This window comes from Tupaia chinensis, unplaced genomic scaffold (assembly GCF_000334495.1).
Source record: "Tupaia chinensis unplaced genomic scaffold, TupChi_1.0 Scaffold000460_1, whole genome shotgun sequence".
Lineage (NCBI taxonomy): Eukaryota > Metazoa > Chordata > Mammalia > Scandentia > Tupaiidae > Tupaia > Tupaia belangeri.
The window spans coordinates 1,844,117-1,860,341 of NW_006159969.1; the positions used below are offsets into that span (position 1 = coordinate 1,844,117).

Below are 16,225 nucleotides of genomic sequence, written 5' to 3' on the forward strand. Positions count from 1 at the left end.
CTCCGCCCTGGAGCAGAGATCCCTCCGCACAGGCGCCGACGCGCTGTCCCGCGACGCGGACTCCAGGCACACGGGCTTGGGTGGCCCGCGAGTCTCAGGATATGATTGTTTCTCTGTCACGTTCTCTTCCGCTTCGCTTGTGCCACCCGCCCAGCCAAATGACTTAGGTCCAGTATCTGGCGTAAGGAGACGACGGCATGGCTGGTGCTACTTAAGGGGCGGGTCAAGGGGCGGAGCCAGCTCTAGGCTCCGCCCCATTCTGTGACGAAAGGCTGGCGCGCGAGTATCGTGGCCTAAGGGTGGGACCCGCGTCAGTAAGAGACCTGGCGGCAAGGGCCACCTCCCGTCACCTGTCGGTCAGTCTCCCTCCTTCCGCCAACTCGGAGCAGCGGCGGTGACGTCGGCCTGTAGCGTTTCTGGTCCGTGAAGCGGCAGCGGCGGCCGGGATGGTGTTGCTAGGCTTATTGCAGGCGGGTGGGTCCGTGTGGGACAGGCGATGGAGAAGGTGACCGGCGGCAATCTCCTGTCTACGTTGCTGATCGCCTCCGCATTCACCCTTAGCCTGGTTTACCTGCTCCGCCTAGCCATCGGCCACCTGGCCCCGCTGCCGGTCGGGGAGGTACGTGCACCCACGGGATACTCGGGGACGCGGCGGCCGTGGCGGCTGAAGGGATGGGGCGCCTGAGATGCGCTCACGCGCCGGGTCTAGGCACCTGCCGCGGCGACTGTGGCGTGCTCGGCATAGCGGTGGTGGCTGGACCGTTGGAGTTTAGGTGGCTGCCTCAGCCTCATTGCTAGCGGTGGCTCTGGCTGCAGCAACCACTGTGCTCTTCCTGACCTCGGTGCCGGGGGTCGTGCGGGCCGTGGTGATTCTGGCGGTGTTTGAGGCCTTTCGGCCCGGTGTCTCGTCCTGGCCGGGGTCGTACTTATCTGTGGCATAGAGATGGCTGTGGCACTGATGGCCCAAGAGGCCGTGACCTGAGTGGCGGCTGTAGCCCTGAGCACTCTGGCTGCTGTCCTAGCGTTGGGGTGTTTGGTGGGGGCCCTGATCGCGATGCCTTAAGGATGGCTGTCATACTGGGTGGCTGCCCTTGTGTGGTTGGGTGTCATGTTGGTCCCCCAGCAGTGTTGCCCCAAATGGCAACTTATGGCAGTGTAGTTAAAAAATCCCAAAATTCCAGAGATGCATGGGGGATATGTTCAGTTTGGTTTAGTGGAAGTGACTGGAGTGTGGCAAGGGCCTTCCTATGATGCTAATTATACATTAATACAATGTAAGCTTGGTTTAAACTTACCAAGTAATATCTGATGAAAACACCCCTAAAGCTTATCATTAAGTAACTTTCTTTTTCTTTTTTCTTTTTCTTTTTCCATGCATTTGTCAGAGAGAGAAAGAGACAGTGAGTGAAAAAAATGAGAAATCACTCTTTTGACCATGCCACTTTCCTCCATCCTATTTCTGGGATTTCCTCCATTCTCCTTCTGGGATTTCTTTTGACCATTCTGCTTTCCTCCATTCTCCTCCTGGGATATCGCAACTTAGTGTTATTTTTAGGCTGCCAGGTCTGACACTTGAGCCTTGGTTGTCCATGTGCGAGTGTACTGCCCCAACCACCACACAACCATCTGCTGGCCCCAGCAAGTAGTTTTTGAAAACTACTCTTTTACTGACTTTAGAATGTATAAACTGAAGTAGCTTTAAAAATAGTTTTTGTTTGAACTGTAATGGGCACAAGATAGGGTAAATTATTTTTCCTACACATAGGTTTTTTGAAAAAGTGATATTTGTCTTTCTAAAGACAAAAAGAGATACCATTAGTGTTTAAAGTTTGTTCTTACTATTAGCTGAGGGGTACTGTAAGGTTGTGATATTCCTTTCTATTTAAAACCACCAAAGATCTGAGGAACATTATCCTTTTCATCATTGTAAGTTTTGCTATAGGACGCGTGTGCTCGCCAGAAAGACAGAGAGAGACAGAGAGACTGAAAGTGAGAAATCACCCCCTTGTTGGGGGGGGGGGATGGCAGCAAGAAATCACCCCCAGGGGGGGATGGCCACGCCGCAATCCCTTCCATTCTCCTCTTGGGATCTTGGGCATGCATGCACACTTGCCCAGCATGAGTTTAAACCACCGGGTCCAGGACTCGAACCATGGTCGACTACATGGGAGTCCAATGACATTGCCATTACCCTAACTGCTGGTTCGTCATCATTGTAAGTTTGATTTCTAGGAAACTTAATGTTATAACCTGCAGGTTTTGTTTTGTGGCATTTAAAGTTCTAGGAGACTTCAAAAACTTCATGGTGGGAGACCAGCAGGTAGTGTAGTGGTTAAGGTGCTGGACTTGTACATGGCCAACTTTGGTTAGAGTCCCGGACCCAGTGGCTTGAAATCATGGGTGCATGTGTGTGTGAGCCCAGGATCCCAAGAGGAGAACGGAGGAGAAGGTATTGCATTGCCATCCCTATTTAGGGGGCGATATCTTGCTTTCTGTCTTTCTCCCTCTGTCACTCTGGTGAGAGCGCACACCCCTATAGCAAAAATCTGTCCTCAAAAAAATCAGTTTATGGAAAAATGGGATTAAGATATGAGGTTATGTTTATGCAAACATTTTTTGAAATCCATGTGTACTTTTGAAGAATTATTTAATTTTACTTATCATTATTATTATTTAAATTTTCTGCAGGGCACATGCACTCTCCAGAGAAAGACAGAGAGCGAGAAAGGGAAAGTGAGAAAGCAAGCTGCCAGGTCTGGGACTTGAATCACAGTTAATGTCAGTGTATTTATTGGGTTGTCAGGAAAATCATGATGCATTTTTTAATAGGAAAACATAGAAAAATATATCATAACTTTATCAAGGACTTAATAATTTATTTGCAGTGAGAGAAGCATGAGATGTATTTTATTTACTGATAAATGTAGCTTAAACATTTCCCTTTTTCTATATCTCAAATTACTGTTTGTCCTTTTCTGTACTTTATTTAAGCAAGATTCTGGGACTGACATTGCGAGTGGTAGAAATAAGTGGTAAATAAGCCATAGTTTGAATTTCCTGGGTATTTTTTTGCTACTTAATTGGTTAGGAAAATTGGGTAAAGTCACCAATAATATTTGACATATTCAGGATATAGCTCTCATTTAAAATTGCAGTGCTTTTGTGTTTATCTAGTCCATTATCTCACATCATGTTTTGAGTTTTCTGTTTGTTTTGTTATAGACACTCTCCTAAGGTATTTGCAATTTGGTTGTTCTTAAGTTACTTTTGATACTTCATTTTTTGATAAATTTTAAAGGTATTAATAGAAAACTTCATTTAATTGTTTTGGTCATGAAACCAAACTACACTTGTTTCTGTAATGAGGGCTGAAAAAGAATTTTTTTTCTCTTGCAGAAATATCCACCGTACATTTATTCCCCAATTCCATTCCTTGGGCATGCCATAGAATTTGGGAAAAGTCCAATTGAATTCCTTGAAAATGCATACGAGAAGGTAAGTCTTCCAGATAGTAGAAACATTAAGAAACAAAACAAGGGACCAGCAGTTAGCGTAATGGCTATGTCGCTGGACTCCCACGTAGTCGACCGCGGTTCGCATCCCGAACCCGGTGGCTTAAAACTCACGCCGGGCGCGTGTGCATGTGTGCCCAAGATCCTGAGAGGAGAATGGAGAAGGGATTGCGGCATGACCATCCCCCCTGGGGATGTTTGAGTCCAGTGCCCTTAACCACCGTGCCACCTGCTGGCACCATGCAGTTTTTTCATAATATATATTTTTCATGAATTTTTAAAGACTCCTCATGTTCTTTGATCTACTGGTTTTCTTTCTTTTGGATATATACTCAGTAAAATTGCTGGATCATATGTTAGTTCTTTTTTCAGTTCTTTTAGGAACCTACATAGTATTTACCTTTTATTTTTTTTAATTGCTTAAGGGCATGTGTGCTAACTAGAGGGAGAGAGAGAGAGAGAGAGAGAGAGGAAAAAATCACCCCTCCCCCCAATGGGGCATGGTCATACCCTATTCATTGTCCTCCATTTCTCCATTCTGTTGAGATGTGGGACACAAACACACATACGCCTGTGTGTTTTTCAAGTTGCCAAGAATGGGATTCAAACCATGGCTGTTCATGTGGAATCTGGCTCTCTTCACTATTAGGCTATGGAACTGGCCTATTTCCATAATGACTGTAGTATATTACATACCCATCAGCAGTATATAACAGTTCCTCTTTCTTTGCATTCTTGCTTGCTTTTTTGTTTTTTGGTCTTTTTGTTAATAGCCATTCTAAGTAGAATGAAATGTGACTTCAATATGATTTTTGCATTTCCCTGATAATTAGTCGTGTTGAGCATTCTTTATATATTTCCGGCCATTTGTATATCTTTTGGGAAATGTCTGTTTAGATCACTTGCCCATTTTAAATCTGAGTATTTGTTTTTAAAAATTGTAATCTTCCCCTTATTTCCAATATGGAAAATAAAATTGAAGCTGTTCTAGTTTAAAAGATGGAGGGTTTGGAGACACCTGTTCTACTATACACCTGTCCTACTATAGTCTCTGAGACAAAACCGAGGAAACCTATAGTTCTAGTAACTGGTTTGTAAACCGTTGTTCTAAATTTTATATTCATTGATCATAGTTATAGTTGATATTAATTGACTTTTGTTTTTCTTAACCATGCATCTCTGGAATTTTCTAATCCTCTGTACACATTTTCTATGACTTCACTGTCACTTGGTTGACACATTTGATACTCTAGCCGCTCAAATCTTTGCCTGTCTTCTCCCAATGAACTTTCTGGTAACAGTTCAGCCACTTATTCCACAGTCCCATTTAGGACTTATTGTCATTACTGTTTTTCCTCCACAGTATTATTTTAGACACTCTCTTCTTGTATCACACTTTCCCCTGGTTTACTTATGCAACTTCTTACTTAACCATTCTTGACCTTATTAGATTTTCCATTCCATTGTCACATTTACTTACTTCCTTCTGACCCTTTACCTTCCTTCTTCACATTCCACCTATTTCCACTATGTCTGTGATCTACCATTTTAGTTACACTATTGCTGATACTATAGATTTCCTTGCCCCTGGTTCTTTTCATTGTGCTCAACTGGAAAACTCCAACCTCAAAGGGAACCACTTAATCATTTTCTTGTTCATTATATCAGATTAATTCTTTCCAGATTTTATGATTTCAAGAAATTTGAGCACTGCTCAACAATCTTTCTATGACCACCTTACTTCCCCATTCCCAACAATCACCAATTTGGGCCTTCACTTTTCTAAACTTCTGAGTCTTACCTCTCTGTCAAAGTAGATGACTTTGTTTCTTACTTAGAGAATGATTGAAAACCATTGAATGGGGGCCCACAGGTGCCATGGTGGTTAAGGTGCTGTATGCCACATGGCTAACTGTTGTTCGAGTCCCAGACCTGGCGGCTTGCTTACTCACTTTTTTGTTCTCTCTGGTGAGTACATGTGAACTATAGCAAATTTGAAGGAAAAATAAATAAATAAATACATAAAATAATTCTTTTTATTTTTAAGAGATTTTTGCCTTTGGGTATGTGGGCTTACTGGAGAGAGACAGACAATAAGAAGGAACGTGAGAAATCACTCCCTGGGGGGATGGCCTGGGGAGTGCAGTCCCTTCTGCAGTCCCTTCTCCATTCTCCTCTCAGGATCTTAGGCACGCACACATACACGCCCGGTGTGATTTTCAAGCAACTGGGTCTGGGACTTGAATTGTGTTAAGCCATGTGAGAGTCCAGCAACATAACTGCTATGCTATCCGCTGGCATCAAATAAATAATTCTTTAAAAAAGAAAGAAAAAGACATTGAAGGGGAACACTCTCGTGTTCTCAATTTCAAAGATACAAACCTACTTTTATGTATATAATAGACTCGGCAACTTGAAACTCATGCCAGGTGTGTTTGTGTGTGTGTGTGTGTGTGTGTGTGCATGTCAAAAATCCCAGGAGGAACATGGAGGAGAAGGGATTGCGGTGTGGCCATCACTACTGGGGGGTGATTTCTTGCTTTCTATCTCTCTGTCTCTCTGGTGTGCACATGCTCACAAAAAAATCAGCAAAAATCTACAGCAGAAATTTTTCAGAACAAACAAATTTAGTATCTGTTCCATCTTTACTACCTGGGCATTACGTTGTTTCAAATGCTCATCATCAGGTCTCTGGAATAGGCTTTCGCTGGGTCTCTCACATCCCTTTTTGTGCCTATCCCTTCATCTATTCCACGCAGCAGAGAGACTTTTCTTTTAAAACAATCATAGATTAATGTGCCTTTCCTATATAGTTTTAAATTCTTCCATGGTTTCTGACTGCTTACAAGGAGAAAAGTTCCTTAAGATGGCATAAGAGATTCTGTCTGATGTAGGCCCTGCCTGACGCTCCTTGTCATCTCATTGCTCTCCTTTCTTTCTCTCACCTTTAGCACCTTTTTGCATGCTTGGCTACCAAGCTGCCTCCTCTCTTTCTTCAGGTCCTAGCTGAGAGATCTTGTCCCTGTTATAGATTCTGTCATTGCGGAGAAGCGTTCTTTATTATAATACTTGCCAAGGGGCCAGCAGGTGGTATGGTGGTTGGGGCAACTATATTTCCACATGGCTGACCATTGTTCAAGTCCTGGCAATTTGCTTTCTCATTTTCCCTCTCTTTTTCTTTCTCTGGTATTAAAATAAAAAATAATAATAATGATAAATAAAATTAAATAATTCTTATAAAAAATACTTGTCACGTTGGTAGTTTTGCATTTGTAAATGTGATTAATTCATTTGTATATTTTCCAAGAGACTAAGTTTCATGAATCAGGGACAGTGTTTTTGTTCAGGTTTATATCCCTAAATCCTACTCTTCTGTGAAAATCATAAAACGAAGTTAAATAAAGCATTTCTTATCTAACACAGTTAACAAAAAGTAAAAAATGATAGCATTCCATGTAGGTGAGATAGTGGTAAAACTGATGACTAAATAAACTTCATATAGCAAGTATTATAGAAAATATATGCTTTGGCTGGGAACTGGCAGGTGACGTGGTGGTTAAGGCACTGGACACTCCCACGTGGCTGACCATGGTTCAAGTCCTGGACCTGGTGGCTTGCTTTCTCACTTTTTTCTCTCTCTCTCTCTCTCTGTGTGTGTGTGTCTCTCTGTGGTCAAATTAAAATAAATGAATGAATAAATAAAATGGAATAAAATAATTCTTAAAAAAAAAGAGAAGATATGTTTTGGCTACTTCTGTAAATTTATATTTAGCTAAAGCAGGGGAGCTTTATTCTCAGAGATCTTTATTGCAGAATTATCTCTAAGTAAAAAAATAAAAATAAAAAGCTGATACATTACCCATATGTTCAGTAATCAAAGAAGAGTTCAGTAAGTTAACACTGAGAAATCTATGTAAAGGATAGAAAATATATATATCGTTTGGAAAGGTTTTTGCTATAGGTTGCATGTGCTTACCAGAAAGACAGAGAGAGACAGAGAGACCGAAAATGAGAAATCACCCCCAGAGGAGGATGACCACACTACAATCCCTTCTAATTCATTCTCCTCTTGGAATCTTTGGCACACATACACGTGCGCCTGGCATGAGTTTAAGTCATCAGGTCCGGGACTTGAACTGTGGTCGACTACATGGGAGTCCAGCAACATAGCCATTACACCAACTGCTGGTCCCGAAGGATAGAAAATATTTTTAATATAAAAAAAAAGCAAAATAAAAGTTACATTTACACTACATTCGCAAGTGGGTGTGCATAATTATAAACTTGGACAAAGACAGGAGGTGAAGTATGGCAAGATAGAATTGCGTTAAGTTTTAAGAGTTTTAGTTTTTCAACAGTGTATTATTTGGATATTTAGATTATTAATGTCTGTATATTTTTTGGTAAGATCACTGTGGTTACTTTTCTCTCTTTAGTATGGACCTGTATTTAGTTTTACCATGGTGGGCAAGAAGTTTACTTACCTTCTGGGGAGTGATGCTGCTGCACTGCTTTTTAATAGTAAAAATGAAGACCTGAATGCAGAAGATGTCTACGGTTCGTTGACGACACCTGTGTTTGGGAAGGGCGTCGCATATGATGTGCCTAATTCGGTAGGTGACACTATTATTTTGAATAAGAACAAATCTGTTACTGTAACTCAGTAGTGTAATATTATACATTTAAAATGTAGATACATTTTATTCCTTGATTCAAAAATCTGAGGAATCATGAGATGTTTAAAAAAAGAAAAGCCATGGGCAACTGATAGGGAATGAGTATTTTGTTTTATAGGTACCTAATATGGGCCAAGCACATTTTTTTTTCTTTTTTTGGAGACGTCTTTTTTTTTTTGCTATAGGGTGCACGTGCTCGCCAAAAAGACAGAGAGAGACAGAAAGCAAGAAATCGCCCCCCTAGGGGGGATGGCCACGCCACAATCCCTTCTCTTCCATTCTCCTCTTGGGATCTTGGGCACGCACGCACACACACCCGGCCGGAGTGTGTTTTAAGCCACCGGGTCCGGGACGTGAACCACGGTCGACTACGTGGGAGTCTAGCGACATAGCCATTATGCTAACTGCTGGTCCCTACATTTTATTATTATTATTATTTTTAGAGGTTTTTGCCATAGGGTGCATGTGCTTGCTAGGAAGAGAGAGAGAGAGGGAGACAAAATCAGTAAGAAGGAAAGTGAGAAATCACCCCCCAAGGGGGCTGGCCATGCCACAATCCCTTTTTTTTGGGGGGGGGGAGATTTTCACTATAGGGCACGTGCACTCGCCAGACAGACAGAGAGAGACATAGAGACAGAAAGCGAGAAATCACCCCCAAGGGGGGATGGTCATGCCGCAATCCCCTCTCCTCCATTCTCCTCTCGGGATCTTGGGCACGCACGCACACACACCCGGCCGGCGTGTGTTTTAAGCCACCGGGTCCGGGACGTGAACCACGGTCGACTACGTGGGAGTCTAGCGACATAGCCATTACGCTAACTGCTGGTTCCCTGCCACAATCCCTTTTTTATTCTCCTTCTGGGATCTTGGGCATGCATGCACATGTGCCCAGTATGATTTTCAAGCCACCAGATCTGAGACTCAAACCACAGTCAGCCATGTGGGAGTCCAGTGTTGTAACACTATCTGCTGGCCCCCAGCACATTTTTTTTAATTGCCAAAGAGTGCCTGTGTTTATCAGAGAGAAACAGAGACATGAGTGGTGGGTGGAAAAAGCACCCCCAATGGGGCCTGGTCATGCCACAGTCCCTTCTCTATTTCTCCATGCTGTTGGGACTTGGGGTACAACACATGGCATGTTTTTCAGGTCTCTGGCTGTGACTTGACCTATGGCTGGTTGTGTGGGATCAATAGACTATGGGGCTGGCCTGTGTAAAGCAATTTTAAAGGACTTTTTGTATAAAGAAATGAAATCAATGATAACATAGCAAGTCGGGGTTTAATTTCTAAGAGTGGCAAGAAAATCCTATTATTTCATCCAAAGGTTTCCTACCTACAATTCCTACCTGAAATTCTGTTGGACTGTTGGTAAAATCAGGGTGCATTTTTTCGTTAAAAAAAATACATCATTACTTTCTTGACAACCCAATTGCATAAGAACTGTTTTGAGTTAGAGGTTGCTGGTTTTAGGCATCTTTAAATATTGCTAGTTAAGGTGTGGGGTATGTATGTGTGTGTGTTTCTCCACCAAAGTAAAATTTTAAAGTATTGTAAGTCGATATAAAAAAGAAGTCAGATAATTGCCTCAACTGCTTGGAGTGGTCTGTGGTTGTAAATGTAAAACAGTCCAGTGCCTTAGTATACCAGTTAAGCATTGACATTGAATGTAGTATCTGAGGATGGGGGAGGGAGGGAGGGAATGAATGGTTCTCCTCAAGACTAAAAACAAGAGCCCTGGAAAACCCCTCTGCTCAGATATATTTATTTATCTTTGTTACAGAGATGAATAGACTCTTTTTTTTTTTTTTTTGAGAGGTTTTCACTATAGGGTGCGTGCGCTCGCCAGAAAGACAGAGAGAGACAGAGAGATAGAAAAGCGAGAAATCACCCCCTGGGGGGATGGCCACACCACAATCCCTTCTCCTCCATTCTCCTCTCAGGATCTTGGCCACACACGCACACATGCCCGGTGAGAGTTTAAGCTGCCGGGTCCGGGACTCGAACCGTGGTCGATTACATGGGAATCTAGTGACATAGCCATTATACTAACTGCTGGTTCTGAAATGAATAGACTCTTAAGTGTCCCAAAGGGTTAAAACCATGAGTCATCTTAGTGTAAATTTATTTTATTCAGACTATATTCTAATTTCTGGAAGATAGTGCCAGACAAAAATAGTATGTTTAGTAATAGAATGAGAAAATATTTGAAAGATAAAAATAATACTGAAGAGTAATGGGCCTTTGGGAGAGTATTGACTCTTGGTTAGGTTGAAAGACTGAAAATAACCAGTATAAGAAAAGGATCCCCTGGAGTCAGGATTATATGGGAAGGAAATGTGCAGGTGGTATTCCTAATTTATTAGTTGTCTAGAACTCTGATAGCAGGTGCCTTCTTTTACATGTTACTTCAAAGTGCTTTAAGTTTTTCATATCCAGTATAGTTATTTTTTAGGTTTTTGCTATAGGGTGCATGTGCTCACCAGAGAGGCGAGAGACAAAGAGATATAGAAAAAGAAGTGAGAAATCACTCCCAAGGGGAGATGGCCATGCCATAGTCCCTTCTCCTCCATATTCCTCTTTGAATCTTGGGTGCACATAAACATGTGCTGGCATGATTTTCAAGCCACTGGGTCTGAGACTTGAACCATGGTCGGCCATGTGGGAATCCAGCTGCTTTAACTATCATACCACCTATTGGCCACATAGTTTTTTTTTTTTTTTTAAATCCTTTTAGTATTTTTATTTTCAGTTTTTCAGATTCTTGTTTTGAGTGTTATATAGTTATAATAACCTAAATATATGTATTTTTGAATGCCAGAGTGTGTGTGTGTGTGTATAACAGAGAGAGCATACTCCCATGGGTCCTAGTTATGTCTCAGTACTTCCTCCATTTCTTCATCTGTCAAGACCCTAGGCATGTGTGCATGTACCTGGTGTTTTTCAAGCTGCTGGGACTGGAATTCAAACTGCAGTTAGCCATGTGGAATCTGGCTCCCTCTGTGTAGCATCTAACTGCTGCACTATGGGGCTAGCCCTGGATTTTATGATAAAACAAAAATGTGCCTTAATGTTTTTTTCCCCTTGATTTCTTTGAAGGTTTTCTTGGAACAGAAGAAAATATTAAAAAGTGGCCTTAACATAGTCCACTTTAGACAGCATGTTTCTATAATTGAAAAAGAAACACAGGAATTCTTTCAACGTTGGGGAGAATGTGGCGAAAAAAGTAAGCAAAATGTTTTACCTTTGTAAAATCTAGTATTAATAATGAATATTTCTTGGCACCAGCAGTTAGCGTAATGGCTATGTCGCTGGACTCCCACGTAGTCGCCTGCGGTTCAGGTCCCAGACCCGGCGGCTTAAACTCACGCCGGGCACATGTGTGTGCGTGCCCAGGATCCTGAGAGGAAAATGGAGAAGAAGGGATTGCGGCGTGGCCATCCCCCCTGGGGGGTGATTTCTCGCTTTCTATCTCTCTGTCTCTCTCTCTCTTTCTGGAGAGCACACACGCCCTATAGCTAAAACCTCTCCAAAAAAGAAAAAAAAAAAAAGAATATTTCTACTTTCTGTGAATAGAAATGTACAGTATGTATGTGTGTATATACTGTATGAAGCAAACCGTGGTGTATGTAACTGACTTGGAATTAATGGGAGGGACATGTTATTACTATGGCTTTGTAACTGTGAATCAAGTCTTTATTTTGGACTGTGGTTAAGTGTTGCCTCAGAGCCAAAAGCCATGCCATTGACAGGAAGCAGCTTCTGCACATATGGTAGCAGGACCCAGGGCAGCATATCACCACATTCTGGGTCTAGTCTTGCTGGAGAGAGAGAGAAGAGAGTGAGAGAGGAAGTGAGGGAACGAAAGCACTCTCTCTGAGGAATCGCCATGCTGTAATCTCCTGTTGGGATTTCGGACATGCATGCACACGTGCATAGTGTTTTGTTCAAGCTGCCAGTTCTGAGACTTGAACCATTCTGTTGACCATGTGAGATCCAGCCATATATATATTTAAGAATTAACCACTTGGGGAACCAACAGTTGGCGTAATGACTATGTTGCTGGACTCCCATGTAGTCGACTGTGGTTTGAGTCCTGGATCCGGTGGCTTAAACTCACGCCGAGCACATGCGTGGGCATGCCCAAGATCCCGAGGGGAGAATGGAGAAGAAGGGATTGTGGCTTGGCCATCCCACCTGGGAGGTGATTTCTCGCTTTCTGTCTCTCTGTCTCTCTCTGTCTTTCTGGCAAGCACACATGCCCTATAGCAAAAACCTCTCGAAAAAGAAGAGAAAAAAAAAAGAATTAACCACTTGGGGCCGGCACATGGCATAACAGTTACATTCCTGAACTCCCATAGCTGACTGGTTTAATACCCAAACCTAGTGGCTTGAAAATCACACCTGGAGTGAGTGCATGCATGCCCAGATCCCAGGAGGAGAATGGAGGGGAAGGGATTGCACTGTGGCCATCCCTCTGAGGGGTGATTTATCACTTTCTCACTGTCTCTGTCTTTTTCTCTCTCTCTGGCAAGCACACGCTCCCTAAGGCAAAAGCCTCTGGGGAAAAAAAAAATTAACCACCATGTCACCAGTTGACCCAAAATCAGAATATTTAAAAATACTTTTGGAAATAGTAATGAGCATGATCTTTTTTATTCTAGATTTGCTTGAAGCTCTTTCTGAGCTCATCATTTTAACAGCCAGTCATTGTTTACATGGAAAGGAAATCAGAAGTCAACTCAATGAGAAGATGGCACAGCTGTATGCGGATTTGGATGGAGGCTTTAGCCACGCAGCCTGGCTGTTGCCAGGGTGGCTGCCTTTGCCTAGTTTCAGGTATGGATAAAGAAGATAATATACTTATTTACGTTTGTAGAATTCCTGAGGTGTTGGGATGCTTTGCCTTAAAAAATTTAGTATAAAAGTTAAACAGTTAAGGGAACCAGCAGTTAGCGTAATGGCTATGTCGCTGGACTCCCACGTAGTCGACCGCGGTTCGTGTCCCGGACCCGGTGGCTTAAAACTCACGCCGGGCGCGTGTGCATGCGTGCCCAAGATCCTGAGAGGAGAATGGAGGAGAAGGGATTGCGGCGTGGCCATCCCCCCTGGGGGGTGATTTCTCGCTTTCTGTCTCTATGTCTCTCTCTGTCTGTCTGGCGAGCGCACACGCCCTACAGTGAAAAATCTCTCCAAAAAAAAAAAAAGTTAAACAGTTAAAAATAATTGAGGAGAGGAACCAGCAGTTAGCGTAATGGCTATGTTGCTGTATTCCCACATAGTCGACCGCGGTTCGCATCCTGGGCACGTGTGCATGTGTGCCCAAGATCCCAAGAGGATAATGGAGGAGAAGATTGCGGCGTGACCATCCCCCCTGGGGGGTGATTTCTGTCTCTATGTTTCTCTCTGTCTGTCTGGTGAGCGCACGCGCCGTATAGCAAAAACCTCTCAAAAAAAAAAAAAAATTGAGGAGAGAGGCTGGCAAGTGGCATGGTGGATAAAGGTGCTGGATTCCCACATGGCTGACTGTGGTTTGAGTCCCGGACCTGGTGGCCTGTTTTGTCTCTCTCTGTCTCTGATCAAATTTTAAAATAATAACAAATGAAATTAAATAAATATTAAAAAAATAATTGAGGAAAGTGTGACTCTCCATTCTTCTATAAGAATTGAACACAGGTTTTCTTTATGTAGCTCATTTAAAGTAAGTTTCAGCTTATTAAAAAGGTGATTTGTTATCTATACTCATATTTTAAAGCCTACTTATCTTACTTATTCCTCATTCGAAGGAATGTCTCAGAATGGTAACCTAAAATTGATATGACATCCTCTGAACACCTGCTTAGTCTTTTGTAGTATATTATGAAATTGTCTTTCTTTTGAATATTTGTGCATTTATGTAATTTTTAAATTGTCTTCTTATAAACCATAATGCGATTTCCTTAAAGTCAGGAACTGCTGGGACCTGCAGTTAGCGTAATGGGTATGTCGCTGAACTCCCATGTGGTCGACCACAGTTTGAGTCCCGGACCCGGTGGCTTAAAACTCATGCCAGGTCCATGTGCGTTTGTGCCCAGGATCCTGAGAGGAGAATGGAGGAGAAGGGATTGCGGCGTGGCCATCCCCCCGGGGGGTGATTTCTCGCTTTCTGTCTCTGTCTCTCTCTGTCTGTCTGGTGAGCGCACGCGCCGTATAGCAAAAACCTCTCCAGAAAAAAAAAGGACTGCTTCTGATACAAGAAATGCTGCTCTCAGGACTTGATGTATAGCTTAGTGTATTGTATATTACTAAGTGTTCTGAACCTTTGCTGATTCATTTTTATTTAGATGAGAGATGGGGAACATTTATATTGCTACTCTTTTTGCCTTCAATTTGTTTCCTTTATCTAGTTCCAGAATAAAAGAGTGGGAGTAGAAGAGAGAGTCAAGAGAGGTTCTCTAGAGTTCTTGGGAGCATATAATACCTTGTATTTGGTAGGAGCTTTACAATTTAAAAAATGCTTTCATATATATTATGTTAGAACACCTAGCACAGCCCTTGGCCTACAGCGGGTTCTCTTTAAAGGTGTATCAATCCTGTTTCCACCCACCCAGTATCTTGGATGAAGTCAGAATGCTTGGGCTTGGTATAATAGACTTTTCACACTTTAGCCCAGTCTTTCTCCGGTTTAATCTAACCAACTGATTTAAAACATTATTCCATTCACTTTTTTTTTTTTTAAAGAGTTTTTTGGAGTCCAACAGATGGCATAATGGTTATTTCACTGGACTCCCACATTGCCGACTGCAGTTCGAGTTCCAGACCTGGTGGCATGAAACTCATGCCAGGCATGTGTGCTTGTGTACCTAAGATCCTGGACACAAAGAGAAATCACTCCTGGCCCTGGGAGTGATTTCTAGCTTTCTGTCTCTCTCTCTCTCTGGCAAGTGCACGTACCCTATAGCAAAAATCTCTTTAAAAAAAAAAAAAAAAAAAAGTTTTTTTTTTGGCCTTAGGGCATGAGCACTCACCAGGGAGACAGAAAGCTGAGAGGGAAAGTGAGAAATCATCTCCCAGCAGGGGTAACCATGCTGGAGTTCCTTCTCCATTTTCCTCCTGGGATCTTGGGCATGAGCACACATGTGCCTGGCATGATTTTCAAGTCACCAGGTCTGGGACTCAACAGTTGGCCATGTGGAAGTCCAGCAATGTAACCACTATGCCATCTGCTGGTCTCTCTATTCACTTTTTTTAAAGGATTTTTTCCATAGGATGTGTCTGCTCGCTGGAGAGAGACAGTGAGAGTGAAACCGAAAAATCACCCCTGATGGGGATGGCCATGCCGCAATGCTTTCTCCTCCATTCTCCTCCTGGTATTTTGGGCATGTGTGTGCATGCATCCACCATGATTTTCAAGCCACTGAGTCTGGACTTGAACTGTGGTCTGTCTTGTGAGAGTCCAGCGCCTTAACCACTATGCCACCTTTTGGCCCTTCATTCACTTTCTTAAACAAGTCTTACATTTTCCTGGCACTGCTGTGTTCATGTAGTTAAGCTTCAACATCATCTTCCCTCTGTACATATTATATCAGTTGATCTTCAATAATAATCTTACAGGGAACCAGCAGTTAGCATAATGGCTATGTCGCTGAACTCCCACGTAATCGACCGTGGTTCATGTCCCAGACCCGGTGGCTTAAAATCCACGCCAGGCGTGTGTGCGTGCATGCCCAAGATCCCGAGAGGAGAATGGAGGAGAAGGGATTGCGGTGTGGCCATCCCCTGTGGGGGGTGATTTCTCGCTTTCTGTCTCTCTGTCTCTCTCTCTGTCTGGTGAGCGCATGCGTACTATAGTGAAAAACCTCTCAAAAAAAAAATCTTACATATGAAATAGGGCAAGAGTTTTTATTAGAAGGCTTGATTTAGGAGGGTGCTTGATTTAAGAGGGCACTAGTTTTTTTTTTTTTTTGGAGAGGTTTTTGATACATGGTGTGCGCTTGCCAGAGAGACAGAGAGAGACAGAGAGACAGAAAGCAAGAAATCACCCCCTGGGGGGATGGCCAT

The 16,225-nt window shown here is 42.8% G+C and overlaps 1 protein-coding gene across 1 annotated transcript in view; it reads left to right on the top strand.

Moving 5' to 3' along the window:
* Positions 1 to 313: 313 nt before the first annotated feature.
* The window catches only part of CYP51A1 (cytochrome P450 family 51 subfamily A member 1), a 25,894-nt gene continuing 9,982 nt past the window's right edge, over positions 314 to 16,225 (top strand). Inside the window, exons 1-5 of the mRNA XM_014590549.2 lie at positions 314 to 619; positions 3,397 to 3,495; positions 7,949 to 8,125; positions 11,285 to 11,411; positions 12,850 to 13,024. Coding sequence (XP_014446035.1) covers positions 497 to 619; positions 3,397 to 3,495; positions 7,949 to 8,125; positions 11,285 to 11,411; positions 12,850 to 13,024 — 701 coding nt within the window. The 5' untranslated portion in view covers positions 314 to 496. The remainder of the gene's footprint in view (positions 620 to 3,396; positions 3,496 to 7,948; positions 8,126 to 11,284; positions 11,412 to 12,849; positions 13,025 to 16,225) is intronic.